Raw genomic sequence first — 27738 nt, 5'->3', positions numbered from 1 at the left:
GTCTAAAGTTGTAAACATATAAGAACTGTCAAAGGGGAGTAACTGCTCATAGCTAAATATGCCGTCGACAAGAACTAAGATTCAGAACTAGACGTTGGGAGATGATCTTTATATAAAAAACATCAACACATATACAACGATAGTATTTCCCCATATTTATATGCAATAAATATATTTAAATATAAAATATGATACTACGACTAAGGAAACTTTCTAAATTATCTCTTTTGCAATAAATTCCCAATAACGGAGTTTAGGTTTTCGTTTTATTCATTCCAGTATTTTGAAAAACTCAAAGATTGTTATTCCAGATTCACCAATAAAAATCGGCGTCACTTTTCTTTCACGTTGAAGAAACCAATCGCAGACGACGAACCATCCACGCACTTGCACACGTCCAACTCAGCACGTCGGAAATCAACATGGCAGACGAAACCTCTTCGGTACCGGTAATCGCAGTGACAGCGGCCGTAGGCGCCGTGGTTCTCTTGTTGATTCTCTTATGCGGCATCGGAAGGAAGGAACAGAAGAAAGAAGAACAAGGTGAGCGATTATTTTAATCCGATAAGTCCGAGTTTTTTGTAGTTGACGATGTTCATGGAGAAGCCCTATTCCATAAACAGCTGATTGAGTGAATGCCTTTTTAAGACAACACCCCGTCATATAAGCACGATATAACGTGATCTCATAAAAAGCGCATGTCAATGTCATTGCTATCAGTTTGAATGCTTCATGATTCTTAGACAGTATTGCTGCGTAATATGTATTACAGGTTTCTAATTAAATGGATTTCAAGAGTTTTTTACAATTTGTAAAGTGATAATTAACACCCCAATTTTGTAATCAAATCATTTAGGAAATAGTATCCGGAATTACACATAGGTGAATATAATAACAGTAAAACTGAAGTTTGTCCGTTAAATCTTGATATTTTGATGATTAAAAATTGCCTTTTATCACCTGCCTCAATTTCAGAGTGACTGTGCAATTAGATTGTCATTCAAGATCAACATCATTTGGCACACTATGCCCAACAAAACTAGGGGGTCTAACCACCAGTTACAAAATTCAGGGGTCCTTGCAGGAAATATGAGGGTTCTGTAAAGTAATGAAATACTGCAGTGTAGTTTAAACTTTAATACTTACTTTGTCGACAATTTGGTACTGTGATATCCCTAGGACACTATATATATGATTAGAACTTCTTCACCCTTTCTATACATTTGTGCACATTTATGTCGCTTGTAAAACCCTGGCACACAAATGAGTTGCCTGAATAAATGATTAGAACTTAATGCTAAACCATGGAGTTTATGGTCAGGCTGTGAGTTGTTCACTATTTGCAAAAACTGTAGTCAAACTTCCTTTGGTATTTTCTATTGTGTGCACTGTATGATAACATTGTGCTTGAGGTAATTTCCAGTCTTAGTAGTGTCAGTAGAAGAGGAGTGGTATAATTGGTTGTTTTCACTTCTTTAATATTTTATTACTTGAGCAACTTGTTAACTTTGTCAGTAGACATTTCAGCTTCTCAAAGCAAAGTAGACAGTTGTAATCATGGCATTCTCAGTTTCACTCATGTCAAATTCAGCCTTATTTTCATCACTTGTATCTGAAACCTGTACTGCTAGTGTTAGAATGTTCTGTATTTATTCAGCTGCTGTATGTTCCTGGTGGTGCTTGCTGGCATTCTTGATCATTTGATATGGCCGCATCTGCTGCAAGTAACATTGCCATACCTAATGTCACATTATCACCACGAAAATGAGATCTTTGACAATGAATCTATTTGTTTAATTCGACAGGGACAGGAAATAATTCAAGTAAATGGAAATCCCTAACAAGTCATTGCATATTTTGACGTAAGCACTTAAACAACATGATTAAAGGCACAATGTCACACCACACTTCTCTAGAAATACACAATGCCTTTCTCTCAATAATACTATCTGCCCTGAGGGAAGCTACCATATAATTTATTCCCCTAAAATTACGTATTTAGATTATAATATTTAAGTATAAAGTTCGAATGAATTAATGCAACATTGCATTAAATCGACTCTCGCTCCCTATAACATGTCTACCAGCCGAAAATTATTTCAAGTGAACCCCATAGAGTTATGTCCCTTGCGATCTTTACGAATATCCTACGCACGACTTGTGATTGAAACCAGTTTGGCAAACACCAACAACACAGTATGCGACAGTTTTCGATGTATGGAACAATCATTTACATTCCATATGTGGCAAGTGTTACCTGTTTGGAAGCTGTTCGCCTCGAAGTTTCAATTATCGATTTCAGGCTTGTTGTAAGGGATAATAAGACTTTTATCGCATCAATAGGTAGCTAAAGTGAGTGCATATGCCCCTACTATATAAAATATAGGCCAAAATATTGTCAAAAATGTGTGACCTTGTGCCTGTAAGACTGATATCATCAGAAAAATGAGAGCTATGGAATTTTCTGAAATTCAGGACCTATTCACCTATGCTTGTTTGCTATACGTCTTTATTCATTAACATCATATATGTATACATCAATACTTTCCTTAACTGGAGCTACTGTAATGATTTCTTAAGACTTGCCTGTTCAAGTCACTATAGTAATATGTCCAGCTGTCACTACTCTATGCAGCTCAGTGTAAGGCAGGTGACAATGATAAACAAATAAACATGCTAATCAATCTCCTTTAAATGAGATCTTTTTCTCTGATACGATACATCTGTTTGTGAACATAGAAAGACACCTGGATAGACATGAAAGAAGGCATATAGACATATTAGATGAAGACTACATAAACTTTGACCAACCAATATAAATAATTAATATTCCTGGACCAATCAAATCAGTTTTCTAGAATGTGTGAATGCATGTGTAGTTGTGTTCATGATCATTTGATGTCAAACCCTCCTGTGTATTCTCATCCCTTACAAGATTGACAATGGCATAAGTTTATTCAATTTGGGTTTGCTGTCAGAGATAGAGTGGTAATAAACAACATGTCTTCCCTCCCCTGCTGCTTTCTGTAATTTAGTGTAAATGATCTACAATATACACCCAAAAAGTGAACTGTCATGTAATATTTTCATGTTAGTAAGGGGCACTAATAATGATTACTTCCAGATTAATCTAGAAGTTGGTCAGGGGCACTTATTGAAGCAGAGTGAGTGAGTGAGTTTAGTTTTACGCCGCACTCAGCAATATTCCAGCTATATGGCGTCGGTCTGTAAATAATCGAGTCTGGACCAGACAATCCAGTGATCAACAGCATGAGCATTGATCTGCGTAATTGGGAACCGATGACATGTGTCAACCAAGTCAGCGAGCCTGTCCACCCGATCCCGTTAGTCGCCTCTTACAACAAGCATAGTCGCCTTTTGTGGCAAGCATGGGTTGCTCAAGACCTATTCTACCCCGGTTCTTCACGGGTATATTGAAGCAGAGCATTTAACACGATGGATTGAGTATATTATATACTTGATCGTTATAAAACATTATCTGTCAAGTCAGCTCAAATTTCACGTTGTGTAAAAGAGTGTTGCATGTTCCAGAACAATCTGAAGAACCAAAGAAGACTGAAAAGACCAATGACAAAGGTTCAAGGAAGGCAAAAGTCAGCTTAAAGGGAAAGAAAGCAGCTCACCCGGCCTTTACCCATCAGTGGCTAGCAGGAACCTTGAAAGGACATGGGAGTCCAATACTTGCCTTCGACTTCAGCCCCAATGGAAAATACATCTTGACATGTGCCGAAGGTAATTGTAACAGTTTACTGCAAGTTTTTTATGTTAAATAAGACAGGGCTCCAGATAGTTTTTCAACATCAGGCGTACGTACTCCTTATATTTTCAACATAGGAGTACTGGAAAACCTTAAGTGAGTGAGTGAGTGAGTGAGTTTAGTTTTACGCCGCACTCAGCAATATTCCAGCTGTATGGCGACGGTCTGTGAATAATCGAGTCTGGAGCAGACAATCCAGTGATCAGCAGTATGAGCATCGATCTGCCTCTTACGACAAGCATAGTCGCTTAAGAACCTTAAGAGTACATTTAGAGTACTGCGTGGAATTTAATGGAGTATCAGTAATCTTGTGTTTCGTTTCATATATGCACCACAACATTGATACTTTTGTGTAAACAGGTCAATAAACAATAAAATAATACTTTTTCAGATAATTACGCCTGTAAATGATTCTAAGACCGTACACCATTGCTGTGGTGCGTATCTGCTACGTTTTCTAAATTATTTCCTACCGTATCGTGCATATTTTTTATCCGTACATACGCCGATACGGCCCTTATCTGGAGCCCTGATAAGAGTTGAAGTACTGGTTCCAGAAGTTTCAACAATATTGTTCTAATTCTGAATATAATGGTTCAGGTTTTGCATTGGAATCCCTAAAGAGCTGAATCAGCTTCCCACTTTATGTTCTAACCATTACATTCTTCTGAGACATGCAATAATAGGTAAGGGGTCATGTGGCCTTTGGTCTGACTGTGGACAGCTCTAGGGTCCCAAAAAAGGATAGCATCATTAAAACTCCTTAATACATGATAACCATGATCACAGGCACAGAAGATATATTCCTTGTGTTATTTGCCATGGTAACAGTCTTAGGCCTACCTAGAATACAGTACCACAAACTTTACAAATGACATCACAATACCTTATGATGTAATTTGTGAAACCTTTGTACCAAAAACAATACTATGTGACATCAAACAGTTGCTGGGTTATCGAGTGTGTTGAAGCTCAGGGCTCGATTTAGAGCTTTGTTACTTGCACTGGTGCAACGCAATATTACAAAGTGCAACCTAGTTATGAGTCTTAACTTGCACAAGGTGCAAGTCAATTTCTGAGAAATAAATCAACAATAAATCTAACATTATAAGCAGAAACATGTCAGCTCATTTTTCTCCTAAACTTTGAATAGCTATTGCACTGAAATATTGCTATTCATATACATGTACACGTTTCGGCTATGACAGCTCTTGTAAACAGGGATCAGCTGTGTCTCTGTGTTGCTATGGTTACATAGGTACTACATCACGGAAATATGTTTATGTGCACCGAAACCTCTGACGTTTTTACACACTTCTTTGCAACTGGAATTTGGCTGATGCAACATGGTTTTTATCTTAGGTTGCGTCTGGTGCAAGTAGGTTAACCTCTCATAAATCGAGCCCTGAAGTTCCTCTTAGTGTTCTGTTGTCTCTACATGCATTGTCAGTGAGTAGGTCAAACATAGATGGTGTTCAAATTATGAATAAGATAGTTCAGGTTATGCATTGGAATCCTATAGATTCTTCTATGGTGTTTTCTATTTAGTATATGATAAAGCACTTCTCCATATATAGAGCTGACGATAATAGGAACTTTTATAGGATGGACATTCTGTGCTTAACATTCATTCGGTATTTAGTTTGATTTTAAGACAAAACAAACGGAAACAATTTAAACTTGATATCTTTTATTCACCTCTTTTAGTTTGTGTTTTATCATGTGAATGTCTCATGCAGATAGCAAGTTCCCCAAAGGATATTTGCTGCCTCTGCTGGCTGAGGTTCTTGAGGCTGAGATGATTCAAATGATTATATCTAACTGAAATTAAATATTACCATGGATCAGCATGACCACAGGCACAGTCGATATATTGTTTGTGTTATTTACAATGGCTATTGGGGCAGTGGGGTAGCCTAGTGGTTAAAGCATTCGCTCGTCACGCTGAAGACCCTGGTTCAATTCCCCACATGGGTACAAAGTGTGAAGCCCATTTCTGGTGTCCCCCACCGTGATATTGCTTGCATAGACCCATGAAGGTCCGGGTTAGAATATTGGCCTTCAGTAACCCATGCTTGTCGTAAGAGGTGACTAACGGGATCGGGTGGTCAGGCTCGTTGACTTGGTTGACACTTGTCATCGGTTCCCAGTTGTGCAGATCGATGCTCATGCTGTTGATCACTGGATTGTCTGAACCAGACTCGATTATTTAAAGACAGCCACCATATAGCTGGAATATTGTTGAGTGAGGCGTAAAACTAAACTCACTCACTATTGCTGGAATATTGCTAAAACTTAGTAAAAGTGACATAAAACTAAAAAACTCACTCACTCTTAATGTTGTTTTCAGATAGATCTCTCATGATGTGGAGCGTGAAGGAATTTCTACAGAAAGAACATAAGTGAGTGCCATCAACATTAGCAACCGTTGTTTGTCATGTTTATAAAAATATAAAACGGGAACATGATATTTTGCACATTCATATCTGTCCTCCACATTTTGTATCTTGCGGACGGTAGTATAGTTGATGGGGGTGTGGAACCAATCCGCACAGATTTATATCACGGGGCAGGACGATGGGGGCACTGTATCAACCACCACCATGCTGGTTTTTTTCAAGAATGAGTTTAAACTGGAAAAAGATGATTTAATATCGCATGTGTTATATAGAGGTGTGATGATACAGAAATTTCACGATACAATACGTATTGCGATATCTTGGAACGATACGATTCGATTCGATGCATATCACGATATGCTATCTTTAGTTATTTTCTTTCAAAATGTATATTTTGATAGCAAGTAACATTGTAAATTTTGACATGACTGCCAATTTCTGGTGAAAATTATTTATTTTAAGGTCAGCGATACATATCACGATACGAAAAAAAGTATCGATATATTTATCGTCAGGTAAAGTATCACGATTATCGATACTACGCATAGGCGGATCCAGATGGGGGGGTGCAGGGGTGCGCAACCCCCCTTTTGTGCTGAAAGTTTGTTAAATGACCATTGAAACTGGGGTGAAAATGAAGTGTGCACCCCTCCTTTTCTCAATAGTGTGCAACCCCCTTTCTCAAAAAGCTGTATCCGCCCCTGCTATGATATATCGTCACAGCTCTAGTGTTATATCCTTATGATACCAGGTGTTCCAAGTTTAACTGGGATTGCAAACAACCAGGAAAGTTGAGTGATGGTGCCATAAGTTTCATTCATCATCTCAGAAACAATTTTTTATTGAATCTCATCTTATCGTGCATTGTTGTTTTGTCCAGTGTTCACGATGTTGTGTTAACTGTTTCAGATTCATCAGAGGAAGTGTAGAACTAGATCATGCCACTCAACTTGCCTTCAGCCCAGACTCGAGGTAGCGATGATTAATCTATAATAGTACAACATGGAGCATGATGATCCCTTGTTCTGTCACTTTTATCATTTTTGGGGGGATACAGTGTACAAGGATATCAACCTTTTTGATTTTATGTGTGTGCAGGATTCAGGTCTGTGGCAGTAGCACTCCTATGAGGCTGATGGCCTTAGTTGTCAGATGCATACTGTAAATCATGAAATTAATGCGAAAAATGCGTCTGTAATCTTCTCGCATTATTACAATGACGCATTTCAGTCTGACCATGTCTACTTAATAAAAGACAGAAAACGTAAATCTGTTGACACTACACATTACACCAATACAGGTCACTTCCTCATTACAGGTATCTCAAACCACATGTAATTATCACTGGTTACAATTACTGGTCATTGTTTAAAGTCACTCAAGCTCGGTGCCAGCACGGACATTCTCCAGCCACTTGTTTGTTGTACCTTGGTAGATGACTAAGTTGGTAGATGTCCAAGTAGCAAGCAATCACGTGATCAAACATGGCAGCGTAATCAAAACATCGTCAGCTGATTTCCATTCATTGCTCAACAAGCTCAATTCCTTTTATCATCAACACAGATTCCTGAGCACGCATTAATTTCATGACGCATTTTAGACTAGACCCACGCACTCGCATTAAATTTGTGACGCATTAATTTCATGATTTACAGTATATAATTAAAATGTTCGTACATGCAGTGAGGCTTGAACTAGTGTCATATTATAGTGATATGAGTATCTATTTACTGCCCGGAAGATAACTGTTTTAAAAGGCAAGGCAATAACTGAGAGTCTTTCTTGAACTATCCCCAACAATATAAGATTATGACCTCTATAATGTTTATGTTAGTTTTAGAGACACAGAAATCAGATTTACTGCTGTGAAATCTTTGCTCTTAGGGACTGTGGGGTAGCCTAGTGGTTAAAGCATTCGCTCGTCACGCCGAAGACTGGGGTTCGATTCCCCACGTGGGTACAATGTGTGAAGCCCATTTCTGGTGCCCCTGGCCGTGATATTGCTTGAATATTGCTAAAAAGGGGTGTAAAACTAAACTCACTCACTTACTTGCTCTTATGGAGAGTTTGGAAACATTGACTCTTAATTCTTAATAGAAACAGTCAGCTGATGTAATCGCTTATGGGTGGCTTGTCAGGTCATCTCACAGAGAAGTAATGTATAGGAGAGAAAGCTCTTTTAAATGAAGTCCTTATCACAACAATAACAAGAAGGCTGTTTGATTCCTGTTTGATTCCTTGATAACAAGAAGACTGTGTATCTTCATTTCAGGGCAGTTGTCGCGGTCTGGGCAATGCTAACATCATCCGAATCTTCCGCCTGGGGAAGAAGGAGGATGGCTCTAGTGTCACCATACAGGGTGCCATGGACTTCCCCCAGGTGTGTTCTGTCATTGTCGTCGTCGGAGAGTGGGGAGGAAAGGAGAGTGAGTGTGTCAGTTTAGTTTTACGCCACACTCAGCAATATTCCAGCTATGTGGCGGGGGTCTGTAAATAATCGAGTCTGGACCAGACAATCCAGTGATCAACAGCATGAGCATTGATCTGCGCAACTGGGAACCAATGACAAGTGTCAACCAAGTCAGCGAGCCTGACCACCGATCCCATTAGTTGCCTCTTACGACAAGCGTAGAGGAGAGAGAGAGAAGGGAATGGAAAGAGGGAAGATATTCACCTGGCCCATTATACTTTGCACCATGATAGTGAATACTGTTGTCAAGGAACTTGCATATTGCACACTTAAATTCAAAAAGACATGCCTGAGAATCTTTAAATCAAACATTTGAATTCCTTAAAAATGTACTATTCCTGACATGTAAAAACACCTTCAGAGTTCTAATTGCATGTCTTTGGCAAACAGTCTGGTGCTAATTTCTACCCTGGATTTTACTGTTGACTAGATCATAAACTGAAGACATTATTGCATGAATTCAAAGATTTGAATGCAAATTGTTTTTAATAGCTTTATTCTTCATGTATGTTACAGCACCACAATGTCGAGATCATCAGCATCGGCATTGCTTCAAATGGGAAGTTCATTATGACTTGTCACAGGGACACAACTATAATAATATACAACCTCAAAGGTGAGGGTTTATCATGTGTCTCAGGGATATTGCTACGGTTAGATATAACCTAAAATGATGCTTTACCATGTATAACAGTGACTTAACAGTAGTTACATGCTAGTGCAAATCAGGTTTTGTTCTACATTGAACAGGACCTTACTTATTGTACCTCAAAGGTGAGGGTTTACTGCATGTGAAAGAGACAGAGCTGTAGTTATATGTAACCTCAAAGGTGAGGGTTTGCTGCATGTCAGAGAGACAGAACTGTAGTTATATGTCACCTCAAAGGTGAGGGTTTGCTGCATGTCAGAGAGACAGAACTGTAGTTATATGTCACCTCAAAGGTGAGGGTTTGCTGCATGTCAAAGAGAAAGAGCTGTAATTATATATAACCTCAAAAGTGAGGGTTTACTTTACGTCAAAGAGACATAGCTTTAGCTGTATGATACCTCCAACTTGAGGGTTTACTGCTCAAAGCTTTTTCTGCTTAAGGGGGAGCAAACATAGGATTTACAATTACCCATGAATGATAAAACATTTGAAAATGATTTAAGATAATCTGATCATATAAATGAATAAAACAACTTAAAGTGTTTAGTTTGAGAATTGTATTCTGCAACAAGTAATACTATCCTAAAATAAAAGTTGTGTATTGTTGCATGTTGATCATGTGTCCTTATGAAGATGACACGTGTGGTATGAAGATGACACGTGTGTGGCATGAAGATGACACGTGTGTGGCATGAAGATGACACGCGTGTGGCATGAAGATGACGCGTGTGGCATGAAGATGACACGTGTGGCATGAAGATGACACACGTGTGGCATGAAGATGACACATGTGTGGTATGACGATGACACATGTGTGGTATGAAGATGACACATGTGTGTCCTAGAAAACCCTGCTGTCAGTGACTGAATGTTTCTGTGTTTGTTTGTTCCAGGAGAAGTATTGTCTAGGATAGACACACACCAGATGTCAAACTCATTTGGTGCTGTTTCACCTTGTGGAAGGTTTGTGGGATCGTCAGGTAAGCCTTACACCAGAAACCTATACATTGTATATGTCTTTAATGCAAGTGAGTGAGTGAAGTCTACGGCTATTGGCATTATTTTAGCAATATCACCACACAGAAACAGGCTGCACACATCGTACCTCTGCAGAGAGACCTAGAAACAATTTACCAACGAATCAACCCTTCTTCCCTACCCCCTCCTCTTCCTTGAGTGAGAGTGGCAGTGGGTTAGCCTAATGGTTAAAGGGTTCGAAGATTCGGCTTCAATTCCCCACATGGGTACAATGGGTGAAGCCCATTTCTGGTTGCCCCCACCGTGATATTGATAGAATATTGGTAAAAGCAGCGTAAAACTAAACTCACTCACTCACTCCTTGAGGTTTTATTTAAGATATTGAAACATTTACCACTTCACAATGTCCAAGAGCTTCCAGTTTGCCTAACTTTCAAATATTCCAAAGGGTTATATTTTTAACTAATCCTGCACTACTTACTTCCTGCACTTATTGCTTACGACTTGAAACATGGCTGTGCCAGACGATTGATGTTGAAAGCGTAGACTGTGATCACTTCCTGGTCTCGGGTAAATATCCATCTGCGCACGCATCACCGGAAGGTGACGTCAGCCACCTCAGATTATTGCTTTTGGCACGCCTCGCAAGACGTGTGGTTTGCCAGCTCGACTGATTTGTATCCTATGAATTGTGTTTATTGATAATAAACTGACTTTTGGGTGTTTTCCTTTGTTCTTCAGAGAGTGTAGGAATTACCTTTCTGTTTCGTCTTTTTAGTAGTACTGTGATGGTGATGGTGTTTGTGATAAACATGATGTTTTTCATCACTATTATCGGTCACTTCGCCATTCAGAACACGTGGCTTCGATGTATTTGTAGTAGCTTGTTCTTGGCTCATGCTTATTTGTGGTGTCCTTAATTCTGGTCTCCAGTTTTTGTTAGTATTTGTGAGACGTTTGCTCTCAATTATGCTGTTATAGCCCGTTACTATTAAACTGTTTCCCTGTGTGTTCCTCATCACTATTGTAATGTTTTTCACCATGTATTTGCTGGAGGTTTCTGCTATGTTGCAGTTTCTATACGGCACAAGCTGTATAGTTTGAAAGGCGGGGTATCTCATAAGTGCCTACATTCACACTGTTTGAATTGCACTTCCGTGTTTTTCCCCGTATTTTCACATGAATAAATGTGCTTGTTGTGCTTTCTTAATATAATATATATCATCTTAACACCTTTTTTCGTCTATGAAGCGCCAGGTTCAACACCAACGTCGCCTATGGCAAGCACCCAGATACTTGCCACACCACTGATGTCCACTAACTCTAGGGCGTCTGCCCCTCCGTCTCCATTCTCCAGGTTGCTGCTTTCAGAGTTTCCATGGCAGGCGTTATGCTCCTGACGCCTAAGATCCATGCGCCGCACGCTCAGCAGTCACTGGATGTTTCCACATCCATTCCACACTTGACCTAGTTAGCAGGGCAGTCTGGTACAACAGCGCCACTGCTGATCATAACTGCAGCGCCTGTACGGCACATCGACTACGATCTTGGCGTTCAGCAGTTGGTGTCAGCGTCTCCGTCGCCATACCTACCTGTTCCAACTTTGTTCCTGACTACAGCAAATGTATGGTTCACCTGATCCAGCGCCTGTACGGTGCCTATAAACCATACTTACTCATTCCAGAGCCTGTATGGCGTTTCCACCAGATCCAGTGCTTGTATGGGGCTTATAACACCATACTCACTTGCTCACTCCAGCGTTTGTCCGGCGGTTCTACCAGATCCAGAGCGCCTGTCCGGTTTTTCTACCAGATATATCGCCTGTACGGCGCCTTTTCGAGATCCAATGCATATACCTTCATACTCACTCACTCCAACGTCTTGTCAAGCTTATCAACCAGATGCTACCAGCTGTCGTGGTAGCCTCTACTAGATCTGTGCTACCATGCCTCTACGGCTCTCTACTAGATCTAAGCGCTGTATGCGGTGCTACCAGCTGTGATCATGCGCCTCTACTAGATCTAGCCTGTACGGCACCTCTACTAGATCTAGCACCTGTACGGCGCTACCAGCTGTATGTATGGCTATGCGGCAACTCAGATCTAGCGCCTGTACATTGCTACCAGCTGTATGATCTAGCACCTCTACTTGATCTAGCCTGTACATCGCTACCAGCTGATCTACGGCGCCTCTACTAGATCTAGCGCCTATACGGCTACCAGCTGTATGGCGCCTCCACTAGATCTAGCGCCTGTACAGCGCTACCAGCTGTACGGCGCCTCTACTAGATCTAGCACCTGTACGGCACCTCTACTAGATCTAGCGCCTATACGGCGCTACCAGCTGTACGGCGCCTCTACTAGATCTAGCGCCTATACGGCGCTACCAGCTGTACGGCGCCTCTACTAGATCTAGTGCCTGTAAACCCATACTCACTCCAGCAGGCAGACACTGCGATGGAACAGTGTTGGACTCTGAATACTGTGTTCCAGCGGCATTTTTGCCAGATTCAGCACCTATATGATGCCTCCACTATATCCAGTGCCTCCACTGTTTAACATACTGCGTCACCACCTCCATCATCTTCAAGGATTCGGCAGCTGTTGGTTGTGCCACTGTCTCCAATGGCCCCTATGTCGGGAGACAAACACATCTTGCCCTCAGAGACTTCAACTATTATGGCGCCTAAGGCCGGGCGTGGCGTTTATGCAATCCCTTGTCAAGAAATTAGGCGTGTGATAGTTTTCTTCGTACAGTGAGTCTTACAAGGCATGAGTCTCAAGGGATGACGGCCCTTGATTTGGAACTCACACGGATGTTTCATCCTATCTCAAACTTAGCTTGGGCTATTAACACTGTCTCTCAAGACCTGACCTGAGATGAATCCGTACAGGATCGTCACCTCTCTTCTATGATGGCTTGGTAGTGGATGGTCCTCACTGTCCTTGGCGAACACTTACGGGCAGATCTCGCCAATGCACGTGTTATTTGAGGCCAAGGATTTCTCTCCCCTTTTCCGGTTGGGATTCAAAGTTTCAGTGGAATCTTTCTGGCCAACCCTAGTCCTTGTCTACCATATTTAATAACGAGCTCAAGGATGTCTATCGAACAGTGTGTGACTTTCCTCAGAAGGAGATAGTGTTGACGGCCTTCCAGCGCGTCCAACATCCCTCATCACATGAATCCAGTACCTACTCTTGCCTCGACGTCACACTGAATCAGGCTCCGATCCGTGGTTGGAGACGTGGTGACAAGTCTCATATTGACAGGGGAGGATATGAACGTAGCTGCGTCCCCTTCAAGGGTGATGGAAGCAGGGGCAAATGAAGCTCAAGATCCACACGACTGGACACTCCCTCCTCCAGAGACCCTTGTATTATCCAAACACTCGTACATTGGTGACTACTGCGTTTCTGGCGTAATTGTTTTTTTCTTTGGGGTCCATACGTCACGACATCTGGAAACATGTGTTCCGGCTTCTCGTAGCTCTGCCTCAAAGATGTGCATGGTTCCGAGGTTTACTTTTGACCGGGAGTACCTGCGCTTTTACTTCAACAGCTCCATGGTTATTAACTCGTATCATAATGCAGCAACAGTGATAATTTGGTGATTTCATGCGTGCTCACCGCCATATGGCATCATTTGCCTACGGACAGCAGCCGGTCTTCACCATACATCTTTATACTAGCTGGGCTAATTAGCTGGGTTGACTTGTCAACCGGGACGTTTCGGACCTTGTACCATCACACACACTGGCGTACATTTGAAGCCACTTTCAAGCAGACAAGATCCTTATTTGGAATCCGGCAGGTACAGGTTTTAGACCCTCAGCCCATGTGTGCTGTTCGGACCGATGTCCACCCGGGAGTAACAGACAGACATGTCGGTCTCCTGCCTCACTTACCTCAGTATTTTTTTCTTGTAGTGGACTCGCCTATAGATGCAGTCCCCTTGACTGAGCGAGTTCCGAACTACCTAAGTTTACGTCGGCGCCTCCATGCAGAGTTGAGGCGCCCCCTTACTATATCTGATAATCTCAGGGTTTCGGACATGAGATCAATCAGCAGTTTGGAGCTCTAGGCAGTGTTCCTCACTATCCGTCACTGGGCGCATTATCTCCCGGGCAACCCAATTGTTGGGTGGTTTAACAAGAGTTTGACCGGGTTACTGTTTCCAGAAGTTCCGTCGGTTGTCCAGTAATAGCCGACATCCAGAGATACCGGTTTATGTGTCTCTGTCTCCGGATGGTCAGCCTGGGCAGCGGATGGCTTAAGCCATTCTTGGGGGAGCTACATGCAAAATACGTGTCCTCCAGTCTTGCTTCCAAATGTTTTCGTCCCAATCAAGAATTAACAACTTGACTTCGACTATATTTAGTCGGTCCCAGTTGACCAACCAGAGGTTGGTTTCCGATTTGAAACAGTCTAGTGTCAAGTGCCCCTCTTCAACTAGCCAGATGGGGAAACATTCTATAGTGAATCCTCATCCCATGCCAGAACGGTTCAATTAACACACTGCATCTGCAGACGGCATTATGCGCCAATTACTTTTCAGCCAGAGCATTGTTACTGCATTGCTGATGAACATTAGACTCCCATCAGGCACATGTATAACAAGGGGCAGTCATTCGAGCAGTTATGTTGCCACGAAGCAGGATCCGCTGAAAACACACACACACACACACAACCAAAACAAACACACACACACACAAACACACACACACACACACACACACACACACACACACACACACACACACACACACACACACACACACACACACACACACACACACACACACACACACACACACACACACACACACACACTGTTTTTAGCAGTTTCCCTGCTCATATTTAGACGGGAGGCGTTTCAGGAGGGATATGGCTGCCACTTCTGTTAGTGGCAATTCCCTTCATATTAGCAGTCCCCTTTGACCAGAGTTACCGTCTGTGCTTCGTTTCTTTAGCACTTGTGTACCCAAGCTGCAGTTTTGACCACCCGCCAGGACTCGCAACATGGTCCTGGACCGCCTATGCGTTGTGTTTTACAAGTCACTCACGAACACTTCCCTTGCAGACTTGCACAGCGATAGCGACAAGGGTTTTGCGTTTGGTGCGCTTGGTGTTAATTGGACCCTGTTTGAACGACGCAGTCATGGTTCTGTACCTCTGGGTAGTTTATGGGGATTTCATCACTACACACCCATTGCCAGCTAGGGCGAAATGATTAACGGTTCTCTATTTCGCCCTTATCGTCCGTTGTCGGCGTGAAGACATTCCTGTGTTCCTCTTGTGTTCAGCTGGTGAACTCAGTTTGTACATTAAGCGAACTCAAGCCATCAGAGGCATGTAAGTAAAACCCCGGGTGTTTTGTGGATACGGATTTCCATTATTCATGCGTATAATGCGGCTGGTCTGGCTTCCCCTACATCTACGCCAACCTCCAGCACACTCGCCACTCGCCTCTACTATGGCGCTTCACTGTCACTGTACAGTGGCCCTTCACAGTAACTGTACCGTGGCATTGATAATGCAAGAGTGTTTCTAGAAGTCGGACACAGTCTTCGCCAATCAGTATCCACACCATATGTGTCCAACGCTTCCGACCATTGGTGCCAGACCAGCACCTCAACAATCCCCGAAGGATATCACATCCTACATTGTTGTTCGCAATGAAGCATGACGATGTCGTGTGGGGAATGAGTTGTTTTGAGCAAAACAACTGGGTATGTCGGTTAAGGAGTAACACTTAGATAGACTCAGGCCCATGCTTCTTACTGCATTCCCTAAAGCTAATAACGCTTTAAAAATCGTGTGGCCTTTTCCATTTAAGTGTACATGGCTTATATGCGAACTACCACTGAGATGCAATCCCTCTCTGTCGACCAGTCTTCCAGATTCCACGAAGGTGTCTTCATTCATGATATTTCTTCCCTCGAGTCATGATGTCACGGTGTGGGAAGAGAGTTGTTCGGAGGGAAACAACTGGGTGTGTCAGTTAAGGAGTAACACTTCGAAAAACTCAAGTCAATGCTTTTTACTGTATTTCCCTAAAGCTAATCTCGCTTTAAAAATCGCGTGGTCTTTTCCATTTAGGCCTACATGTCTTATATGCGAATTACCACTGAGAGATAGTCACTGTCTGTTGACTATTCTGCCAGGTGCAACTAAGATACCTTCCACCATGATTTTTCTTCCCATGAAGCACACCGACGCCATATGGGAAAGAGTTGTTCTGGAACAACTGGGTGTGTCAGTTAAGGAGTAATGCTTGGGTTAACCCGAGTCACTGCTTTTTACTACATTTCCCTAAAGCTAATAACGCTTTAAAAATCGTCTGGTATATTCCATTTAAGACTACGTGTCTTATATGCGTATAACCACTGCCTGATCGTCACTCGCTGTCCGCTCTAGGTGCGACGATGGTTTTCCACCACCGAGGCGCACTTGATAACATTGACCGAGCTGTCTTTGTTTACCTTGCGAGGCAATCCCCACAGATGACACGCCCTCCATCCTGCCTGTCCGATAAATGTGCAGGAAGTAAGTAGTGCAGGATTAGTTAAAAATTTAGTAAAATCTAAATATTTTTAAATTGTATACTTATCCTGCACTACTTATGATAAGGGCCCAACCTGCGCTTTTAGCTACCTCCCCTTTTTGTTTTCATCTATCATCAATCGTCTGGCACAGCCACGTTTCGAGTCGTAAGCAATAAGTGCAGGAAGTAAGTAGTGCAGGATAAGCATACAAATATAAAAAATATTTAGATTTTACTAATTTTGCATTGAATATCCTTGTTTATGCTTGACATTGGCATGAGAATCTATGTCGAAACATCTCCTGACACTCGCCTATACAGAATAAAGAAGTTGTATATCCATAAAAATATTGTCCTCATTCTTCATCTCCTCAACTTCTAGAATGCAATCAAAGAAGTGGGATGATTGAGTTATCTCCCTTTATCTTCAATGCATGATTTGTCATGTCATTGACTGATCTATATTTATCCACAATATTGTCAGTTTGTCTTATTGATCTATCATACAGTTTAATGTGCTTGTTTTGTAGGTTTCACACCTGATGTCAAAGTATGGGAGGTGCTATTTGACAAATCTGGAGGTTTTAAAGAAGTCAAAAGAGCTTACGAGTTGAAAGGTCATGGTGCAGGTGTCCATAGCTTTTCATTCTCAAACGATTCTAGTCGGTAAGTGATTTATTTTAATGAATAAATAAAATACTGCTGTATTATTTCTTTCCGAGTCGTTTCATGGTAATCTGTTTTGTATCAAACCATCTGTCATGTGACCAATTTCCATGGCGGCCACAACACACATTGCTGTTTTCGCTAATTCGGCGATGGGATTTGGCTCATTATTTAATTATGTTTTGGGAAATCTATTACAGCGACAGTTAAGTATGATCCTTTATGCTACTATCAGTCGTCATTTTAAGATTCCCGTAGATTTCTGTCTTCAAACTTGATGTGTTATGGTAACAACTCGGGGGCGAGCGTGGCTAGACTGAATGAATGACAGGTTTATTCGCGGTGTATAAATTTTCGCGCTAAAATGTTTTGCGCGAAAAGGGCGAAAATAAAACCTGCGCGAAATATACTACGTTTACAGTAGTAGTTACACTATGGTACTGCTGGTGTGACTAAACCTCTCAGCTGGCGGAGTAGCCTGATGGTTAAAGCGTCCGCTTATCACACTGAACACCTGGGTTCGATTCCCCACATGGGAATAATGTGTGCAGCCCATTTCTGGTGTCCCCTGCCATGATATTGCTGGAATATTGCTAAAAGCAGCGTAAATCCATACTCTCTCACTCACTCTTAGCATGTGACTACCTCTGTGGTGTAGTGAATAGAGTGAGTGAGTGAGTTGGTTTTACGCCTCTTTTAGCAATATTCCAGCAACATCACGGCAGAGGACACCAGAAATGGGCTTCACACATTGTACCCATGTGGGGATTCGAACCCGGGTCTTCGGCTTGACGATCCAACGCTTTAACCACTGGGCTACCCCACCGCCCCAGTGAATAGAGCATCTTCTCGGGTGGCCATAGCGATGTCAAGTAATGATGCTTGTTGTTGCCCTGCCTGGCACGCTTGTCATGAAACTAGGACAGGTCCATTCGGGAGTCTCACTCTCCTACCCAGAGTTCCATGCGGCCAGCCAGCATAGTACCTCTGCCACGGGCCAGAATGATGTGACGATTCGACACATCTTACACTGTCCATTCAATATAATGTACAGATTTCTTAACTCTTTTACTTTTGATGAGTCTACACATCTAATTAAACATCATTGTTAGAATGGTTTAGTTTCACTGAGAAAATATCCTAAAACGTGTAACACTATTGCGATTTGCGTAGCGATCCTTTGTTTACATGGGTTGTACGGCACCACGTGCTGTCATCGAAGCCGACAGAGAGCAAACGATGCAGCCCCTATGATATATAAATATGTATTGTCATAAACCATACTGTCGCAGTTGTAGAAGAATAATTATGTAACAATGTAAAACATATCATGAAGACCGCGCCGAATCGCTTGCGTCAGACCAGTCTCTTCATATTTACGAATATGCGCGCAATTGTTTACAAACAATAGAAAAGTCCGGTCACATGATATGCAAAGGAGCCTGTGGCTGTGATGTTATGCTAAGTCATCACTGCACCGGAGTGTGTCGGAGTCTGTGTACTGTGTGACAATGGAGTATTAATATCAAACTGTGGTATGATTTAAATATTATGCAACAATTATGCATTGAATGCGGCATTAAATCACTTTTTTTCTTCGTGTTTATGTTGTGTTGCCATTAACTAAAACATGAAATATGATGACATTGTTTATTTCTAGGATGGCTTCAGTGTCTAAAGATGGCACTTGGAAGTTTTGGGATACTGATGGTAAGTAGCCCCACCTTTCTTGCAGTTATGACTTCATGAACACCTCCCTGTAGTCTGTGCATGAATAATACTCAATTTGGTTATTTTATTTAGTCCCAGTTTGGATTCAATAACAGAATTGGCCCCCAACAACCTATGTTTGTTATAAGACAGGACCAAATGGATATTGCAGGTTATATTATGATTATTATTGTTAGCTTATTACTGTATCCTAAAGAGATAGACCGCCTCCATGGTGTAGTGGTTAGAGCGTCCGCCCAGAGAGGGGAAGGTCGCGGGTTTGATCCCCGACCGCGTCATACCAATAGACGTTAAAATATGGTACTTGTTGGTCCCTGCCTGGCGCTCAGCATTAATGGGTACAACAAGGACTGGTCGGCTCGGAGTCAGTATAATGTGTCTGAGTGGGGTATTCATGCTTCACTGCGGCATGGTATCTCGGTGAGCTAGCACTATAAAACCAGCTTAAGTCTGGGCTAGTACAAGCAGCCTCACATACACATACACATGCATGCACGTCGTCATATGAGCGAAATGTTCTCAAGCATGACGTTAAACCTAATTTCACCTCACCTCACCTCACCTCACCAATCAAGAGATGGATCTTGATTATATCAGTGACTTGATTACACTTTTGATCCATGAAGATCAGGCTTAGAATTGAATTGAATTCTTCAGTAACCCATGTTTGTCGTAAGAGGCGACTAATGTGATTGGGTGGTCAGGCTCTCTGACCAATTGCGTAGATTGATGCTCATGCAGTGTCACTGGATTGTCTGGTCCAGACTTGATTATTTACAGACCGCCGCCATATAGCTGGAATATTGCGGAGTGTGGTGTAAAACTAAACTCACCCACTACACTTTGCACCCTGCCATGATAAAGCTGTGATATTGGTGCCTATGACATACCACTATACTAGTTTTATTCATTCACCTCCCTGTGTATGGGAGATATGGATCTGTTGTAGAGGTTTTTATCACTTACCACTGCATATATACATATATTCTTACCTAGAAGGGCATACATGAGCCAATCCATAGTTGCCTCTGTTAAGATATCCCTATCTGGGATTACAAGACTACTTAAATCATTAATGACTTTTATCTATGACTCAATTAATTTGAGTTATGTCAATTAACCAATAACAGTATGTATTCTACAAGGAACGAGTAAAGTTGGCAGGGGAAAATGACTTTTTCCACAAACCATTGGCAAATGGCATTATATCCAGTTTGGCATTATATCCAGGGTGGCATTATAACCAGGGGCAGTATAACCAGAGTGAATGTCTATCATGTGTGTCTATCTTGCAATGAACTGTTTACGATGCCATTGTTTCTTTATAACTGAACATTTTTTGTGAATAGAGGTAGCAGTTCAATTGATATCTCATCAAACTTCACTTCCGCTGCTTGTGATGATCCAACTTTTATGAAATTAGAGGCAGCATATGCCAAATAATGAGATTTACAGATTCTAAGTATTGTTACACAATTCAAATATGCCGGTCAAAATGCTTTGCTAAGTCATACAGAGAATAGAGAGCGTTACTCATAACATCAGTCTCTGGATTGTCTGAACTTGACGCAATTAAGAGGTCACCATCATAAAGCTGGCATGTTCCTGATTGCAGCAATAAACAACAAACAGAAAACCTTTGGTTCTTTGTGTTATGTGTCTATACGTTTATTACAGTGCGATACGAGTTTGATCAGGATCCCAAGCTGTTATACACCGGCAAGCTGAGCCACCCTAGTCTCCATCTGATAACACTGTCACCTGATGCTCGATCGGTCGCACTTGCTGGTGACCAGTCAATCTCTATATGCAGCACTGTCTCAGGAAAAGAAGAAGAATTTTTTGAAAATGTACATGCAGGTGAGTAACTACTACTACTACCCTCACCATAGCACAAGACCTTCCCCACCACACCGATGTTTCTCCTGTTGGTACAACGTTCATCGTGAAATCTGTAGACTTGACTGTGTCTGTGATTCATATGTAAACATCTACATTAATTTGAAACCCAGCGTGAATGTTGTCTGCTCCATTGTAAATAGAGCCCGTGACTGACTGTGGAAGTCATCTGGGTGCCGTTGTAATAAGTGATCTTGGCACTGAGGTGACTGTTACTCCCATTCCTTAATATAGACTTACGACAGTCTTAGCGCTAAGGTGACTGTAACTCCTGTTCCTTAACATGGACTTAAGGTAGTCTTAGCGCTAAGGTGGCTGTAAGTGTAACTCCCATTCCTTAATATAGACTTAAGGTAGTCTTAGCGCTAAGGTGGCTGTAAGTGTAACTCCCATTCCTTAACATGGACTTAAGGTAGTCTTAGCGTTAAGGTGGCTGTAAGTGTAACTCCCATTCCTTAATATAGACTTAAGGTAGTCTTAGCGTTAAGGTTGTTTTGTCCAATGGCATCCTGATTAGGCCATAAATATGAACAACAGAAATAATGAGAAACATATACTGTAAACGTATTATATTTCGCGCAGGTTTTATTTTCGCGCAAAACATTTTAGCGCGAAAATTTATACACCGCGAATAAACCTGTCATTCATTCAGTCTAGCCACGCTCGCCCCTGAGTTGTTACCATAACACATCACGTTTGAAGACAGAAATCAAAGGGAATCTTAAAATGACGACTGATCATACTTAACTGTCGCTGTAATTGATTTCCCAAAACATAATTAAATAATGAGCCAAATCCCATTGCCGAATTAGCGAAAACAGCAATGTGTGTTGTGGCCGCCATGGAAATTGGTCACATGACATGGTTTGATACAAAACAGATTACCGTGAAACGACTCGGAAAGAAATAATACAGCAGTATTTTATTTTAAGATTTTAAGATTTTATTCACCAGTACATCATGAAGTGAATAGTCACTAACACATCTCATTCACAACAACCCGGCTTGTTTGAAATCACAAAGAGCTTCATATACAGTATAAGTTCATTCGTCAAATCGTCAGAATTCGGAACATAAGACTGATGTGTTTTTCATCTCTTCCGGGAGTAAACGGATTACTGTGTACTAGTATATCGCACAGATAGGGATTTCCTGTGAGTAAGCAATAAACGCCGCCTGACAGGTTAAGCCACTCTGTTTGTTTTCATTGCTATTAGTGGCGGCCAAAAAGACAGCTGGCAGTTCCGGCAATTACTGATTCTTGTGAATAATTGACCGCTACGATATAGTCTAAACTGTCAATTCATGAAAAATTGCACCACGAATAAAAATAAGTATACGTTAGTGTTTGCAGTGAAAACGTACCGATGAATTTCACTTTAAACAAAAAAGTAAATCACATAAAGTGAAATTAAGATTGCGAATCCTCATGATTTTACCTTGCCAACTGAATTTTTAAATCTCAGAATTTTATTCAACTTATGATAAAAGTTGTTTAACAAACAATCATAGTTCCAAATCGCTATTATTGGTTTGTATTACAAGGGGGTACGAGCAGTTGTTGGAATAGTGAAACAAATGCATGTGCGGTACATGATGAGCGTTAACTTAGACTACCGTAGAAACCAACCCTTCTTGTTCTCGTGTTTTCATTTAATGTGCATACCCCCTTGTAATACATACCAATAAGAGCGATTTGAAACTATGATCGTTTGTTAAACAATTTTTGTCCTAATTTGATTACCTTTCTGAGATTTTAATGTTCAATTGGCAAGGTAAAATCATGAGGATTCGCAATCTTAATTTCACTTTATGTGATTTACTTTTTTGTTTAAAGTGAAATTCATCGGTACGTTTTCACTGCAAACAGACTATAGCTGCAGGCTGTTCAGGTTTGCTGATTGTCAGTATACCATGTAATATTGATGTTAGCAGCTGGCATGATGAACAACACCAGCTGTCCTCTATTTCCAGGTGTCAACTGATTCAGAACTTTTAGTATTTTGAGTATTATGGAATTTGCTCATGTGAGGCCCTGTCTTCTGTTAGCTGAGGAATTCAATGAATATACCTTCAATCCTTAAAATTTAAATAAACAATTGGCATGCACATCTTATAAACAATTAAATTGAATCCAGAGCCGAGGGCCATTAGTTTTAAGGAATGGACTGTGACGAGGATATTACCCTGCTTAAATTACATTCCAAGTAGGGTATTTCTGTTATCAAAACTAAATGTCAAAATGAAACATACTATCAAAGTCTTACTTTTGAAACTGGTATCCATCACTCCATTCCTGAAAAATAATGGATTGAGCAGATAATGGAATGACGTCACAAATGTAATTTAATTGTCAGTAAAATTTTCAAACTGCAGTTAAGAAAGTTGCCAAGGTGTGTTATTTTGCACATAGATGACTAGATTTTCACTGATAACAGGACTAATAAACAAAAAGTTGTAAAGTCCCACTTTTAATTTTTTTGCTTTGAATCAATATTTAAGACCCCTGAGTTTCAGAAAAAAAGGACTTTTAAGATCGTCCCAATTTGAACAAAACCATTCACATTTTGTCCTCTAAGGACATTATTGGATTACTAATAAATCCTTGAACTCATATCCATGTTGGAGCAGTGGGGTGGCCTTGTGGTTAAAGCGTTCGCTCGTAATGCTGAAGACATGGGTTCGATTCCCCACATGGGCACAATGTGTGAAGCCCATATCTGGTGTCCCCGCCGTGATATTGCTGGAATATTGCTAAAAGGGGCGTAAAACCAAACTCAGTCAGTCAGTCAGTCATGAGCCTTGGCTTGATGTGTGGTTCATAAGTTGTTTCATGTTTTTAACAATGTGAAGTCCATTTCTGGTGTCCCCCCTGCCTTGATGTGGCTGGAATATTCCTAAAAGCGGCGTAATACTAAATTCACTCACTCATTCACTCATATCCATGTCCATTCTTCCAGATACAATATCACAGATAGGGTTTGATGTGAGCAGCAAATACTTGCTCTCCGCTGGAGACAAACATGCTCAGGTGTTCCATAATGTGACTGGGTACCGGGCCACCATTGCTGACCTGGAGCAGAAGGAGAAGAAGGCCAACACAGTAGCCATGATGGAAAGAATAAGAAACCAGATAAAAGATGCAAGGTACAGTATGGTCCCCGTTCTCGCTGCTTACTTCCTGGTCCTTGTTGATCAACTGTCAAAGACACTCTGAGTAGAGAACTGATAATGTTTGTCTCCGAATTCTGAATATATTACCCATTCAAATTAGTAATTTAAATACTGTCAAACACTCAAAATACAGGTGAGGTCAGCTCTAAACATATTCTCATAGGTCATATTAATATTTGGTTAAGGCTCATGACAGAGCTACAAAGGGACTATTAATAATTTATAGCTAGGGGGTGATGATGATTTATTTTGGGGGTGGGGTGTTCCACCCATTTTGGTCGGGTGGGGGTGGGGGTTTTCATCAGTTTTGCATACATGTACTAGGGTGGTCATCACTGATTTTGTACATGCTTCTCCATAGAAATCATCAGCCCCCCTTGCCATAAATAATGAACGGTCCCTAAGGAAAGATAAACACTTTATTTGATCAGGCTTTTGCCTGAATGTTTTTACTAACAAGTAGTTACTATTGTGATGTATTTATTTGTTAATGTATTAAACCAGAACTCATCTAGGGTATACTGTAGTGAAAGAATTTGATTGGCTGATAATACTTTTCTAATCATAGAAATGCAGGTAATACCTGCAAAGAGACTGGATTCCTTACAGAGTTTTGTCATATTCTATAACATATGGATTCTTTTTTTCAGATCCTCTCTCTCCGTGATTTTGGGTACAACCAATGGGCATGCAGAAAGCAAGTGAATAGTCAGCCAATCAGCATCCCTGTTGTTGTTGCTCAAGGAATTAGCAATGAAAGGCAGCATCTCACTGCAAAATATTTCATAATCATTTTCCCTTATGTTTACATGTGTAATCTTGTGCTGAACTTGAACTTTCGGAAGAAGAATACGAGAATGAAACTTTGATATTCATGCTTGGGTAAATGTCTACAGAGGTACCCTACCAATGATGCAGTCAAGGTTTTCTGTCACTCAAGATGTTGAAATGCAATTATGTAATTTGTTTTGTCAAGGAAATACTGAAAAGTGATGAATAGAAAAAAGATTATTCATATCTGATGAACAGACATTCTATACTGGATATATCCTGTATCAGCTTTGCAGCAGAATCTGTTCGAAGAGGTAATCAGTGTTGAGCGGACTGTGAACATGAGCCAGTTTCATTATGCTTTGACGAACATCAAGCGTCTGAAATGGAAATATTCTTAAAAATGGTCACATTGCCTTTCAATAGCTAACTGAAATGAGCTTGAACATAATCTACACTTGCCAAACCATAATAAGGGATGGTTCATAATTTAATGCTAGTGGGGGGGATGATGATTTTAAGGGGGTCACCCATTTTGTTCTGGGGGGGTCATCAATTTTATGCACGTGTGTGTGTGGGGTGGTGTTGGGTGGGTTAGTGTTTCAGCAATTTTGTACAAAAGAAAATTTAAAAAGTATGCTTAAAAATTATGGGAAGGGGATGGGGGTCGTTGATTTTGTACATGATATGCAGGAGGGTCACTTACTTATTACACAAATTTTAGGGGGAGGAGGGGGGTTTAATTCACATTGCACATGTTTCTCCATAAATATCATCATCACCCCCCCTAGCCATAAATTATGAATGGTCCCTGAGCTAGCAAATTTTGGATAGTTTAAATTTCAAGGTCAGTTTCACAGACTAAACCATGCTTTGAATGGCTGGTATCCCTGGTAATGAGTGCAGCCTTGAAAATATCAGGCAGCCATGTTATTATGGTGTTGGATCATCACATACAAGACCTTGCTGTGATTCCCAAACTACATATAATGTGTGCAGTCCATCCTCGATGTCCTTTGCCTCAACTCAAGTAATTGAATTATGTTAAAAATGGCATGAAAAACAAACTCCTTGTATGGAGTGCATTGACATGCCTGTTGATCACCTATTCTTCTCTGTTGTTTTAAGTTAAATCTTCAGAGGAGTATCCAGCCATGACCTTTGTTGTTATAAAGGGGTGTTATAAATGATATATATGTTACTTTATCATGTGTCAAAAGACAAGGTAGGACATGGGATTGTTTTGACTCATAGTGTCTGTTTTAAAATAAGAATTGAGCAAACCTGTGAGAAATGTCATTATCTTTTTATAAATGTTCAACTGAATGACAACTGAACTTTGTACATTTGAACAATTGCATGTCAAAGACTACATTAAATGCATTTTTAAGGACAATTTGCCAAAATGTCTCATGTGCATTGTTTCCATGAAATAGTTTTTCAAACAGTTGAAAATAATCAATTTTTTGAGCCAAGCTGTTACACATTACAAACATACAGTAAACAATTTGGTCAATAACTTGCTCATTCACGTTTTGTTCATTTCCAAAGAGGAATTGAAGTAACTTCATAAATACATGTACATGAAACTGCATAAATATAAAAATATACTCATCTTTGGGGCTAGCACTACATTGTTCATTCTCTCGTAACTGTATTCTATGACATCATAACCATTGTCCTTTCTTACATCATGACAGACAATGCTGACAGATGTTACTGTTACATGATGCAACAATGGCTATGATGTCACATTGTGAACATACTTAAAATTTAATTCAGTTGAAGCAGGGAAAGTTTATTGAATACTGTAGTGCTAAATCCAGAATAGTATGTCTGCATCAAGGCAGCTGAAGACACTATATGCATTCATTTGTAGTTCTAAAGTTGACATTTTTCACTACAGTGGTGCGTTTGTGCCAGAATTCATACATTTGCAAGTGTAATGAAAAAATATGCCAGTTATGAGCCATTTGAAAATGTTTGATAATTTCCTGGGCCTGAAAAAACCCTTGTCCTAACTCCTGGAAAGGATACCATTACTGGTAGCACTATTAAGAATGAGACCCATGCTTTGTTTGTAAAACCTACGTTATTAAGCACAAACAGTGATACTCAAATTGAAAACTTTTAATAAAATTTGAAGCAAAAACATGTACCGTTGGCGTTATGCAATACATCCAGTCATAATCTCGTGCCACAGACCAACACCAAGTATCGTTATGTGAACCTGTATAGCGATAAACATTATTATCAAATGTATGAACCTTAAGTAACAGACAAAGCAGGAGTGATTAGTTTTAGTTTCCTTTTTTTAGTTTCGTATCACTGGGCTGTGCTAAGAACTACTGTTGTATTTCTTTCCCTGTATGTTTCTTGGTAATGAGGTTGCTTACTGATCAGCCAGACATGAATGATCTATTTTTCTATGCTGATAAAGGTGATAACGTACTAAGACATATCTTTACTCTATTGGTTCTGTTTTATTTCATGGTGACGGTAATAACTGTTATGCTGGTATGTGTGAGACCAGATACATTGTGCGACAGGTTCATGTCATATCCACCCATGAAGATCGGGGTTAGAATTGATCTTCAGTAACCCATGCTTGTCGTAAGAGGCGACAAACGGGATTGGGTAGTCAGGCTCGCTGACTTGGTTGACACATGTCATTGTATCC

General features: G+C 40.7%; 1 protein-coding gene across 1 annotated transcript; it reads left to right on the top strand.

Annotated features, from left to right (window-relative positions):
* Positions 1 to 379: 379 nt before the first annotated feature.
* Positions 380 to 25498, top strand: LOC124280861 (transducin beta-like protein 2). The gene is given in 13 exon segments (XM_046716852.1): positions 380 to 543; positions 3553 to 3753; positions 6129 to 6180; positions 7087 to 7149; positions 8450 to 8478; positions 8481 to 8557; positions 9164 to 9263; positions 10190 to 10276; positions 17348 to 17483; positions 19144 to 19193; positions 20892 to 21074; positions 24074 to 24260; positions 24938 to 25498. Coding segments are annotated over 13 exon segments (1341 nt in total). The 5' UTR covers positions 380 to 422; the 3' UTR covers positions 24993 to 25498.
* Positions 25499 to 27738: the final 2240 nt, after the last annotated feature.

Source organism: Haliotis rubra, unplaced genomic scaffold, assembly GCF_003918875.1.
Source record: "Haliotis rubra isolate DU_JTF1 unplaced genomic scaffold, ASM391887v1 Scf275, whole genome shotgun sequence".
NCBI classification, from domain to species: domain Eukaryota; kingdom Metazoa; phylum Mollusca; class Gastropoda; order Lepetellida; family Haliotidae; genus Haliotis; species Haliotis rubra.
Note: the sequence above shows the minus strand (reverse complement) of the source record. Positions and strands in the feature narration are given on the sequence as shown.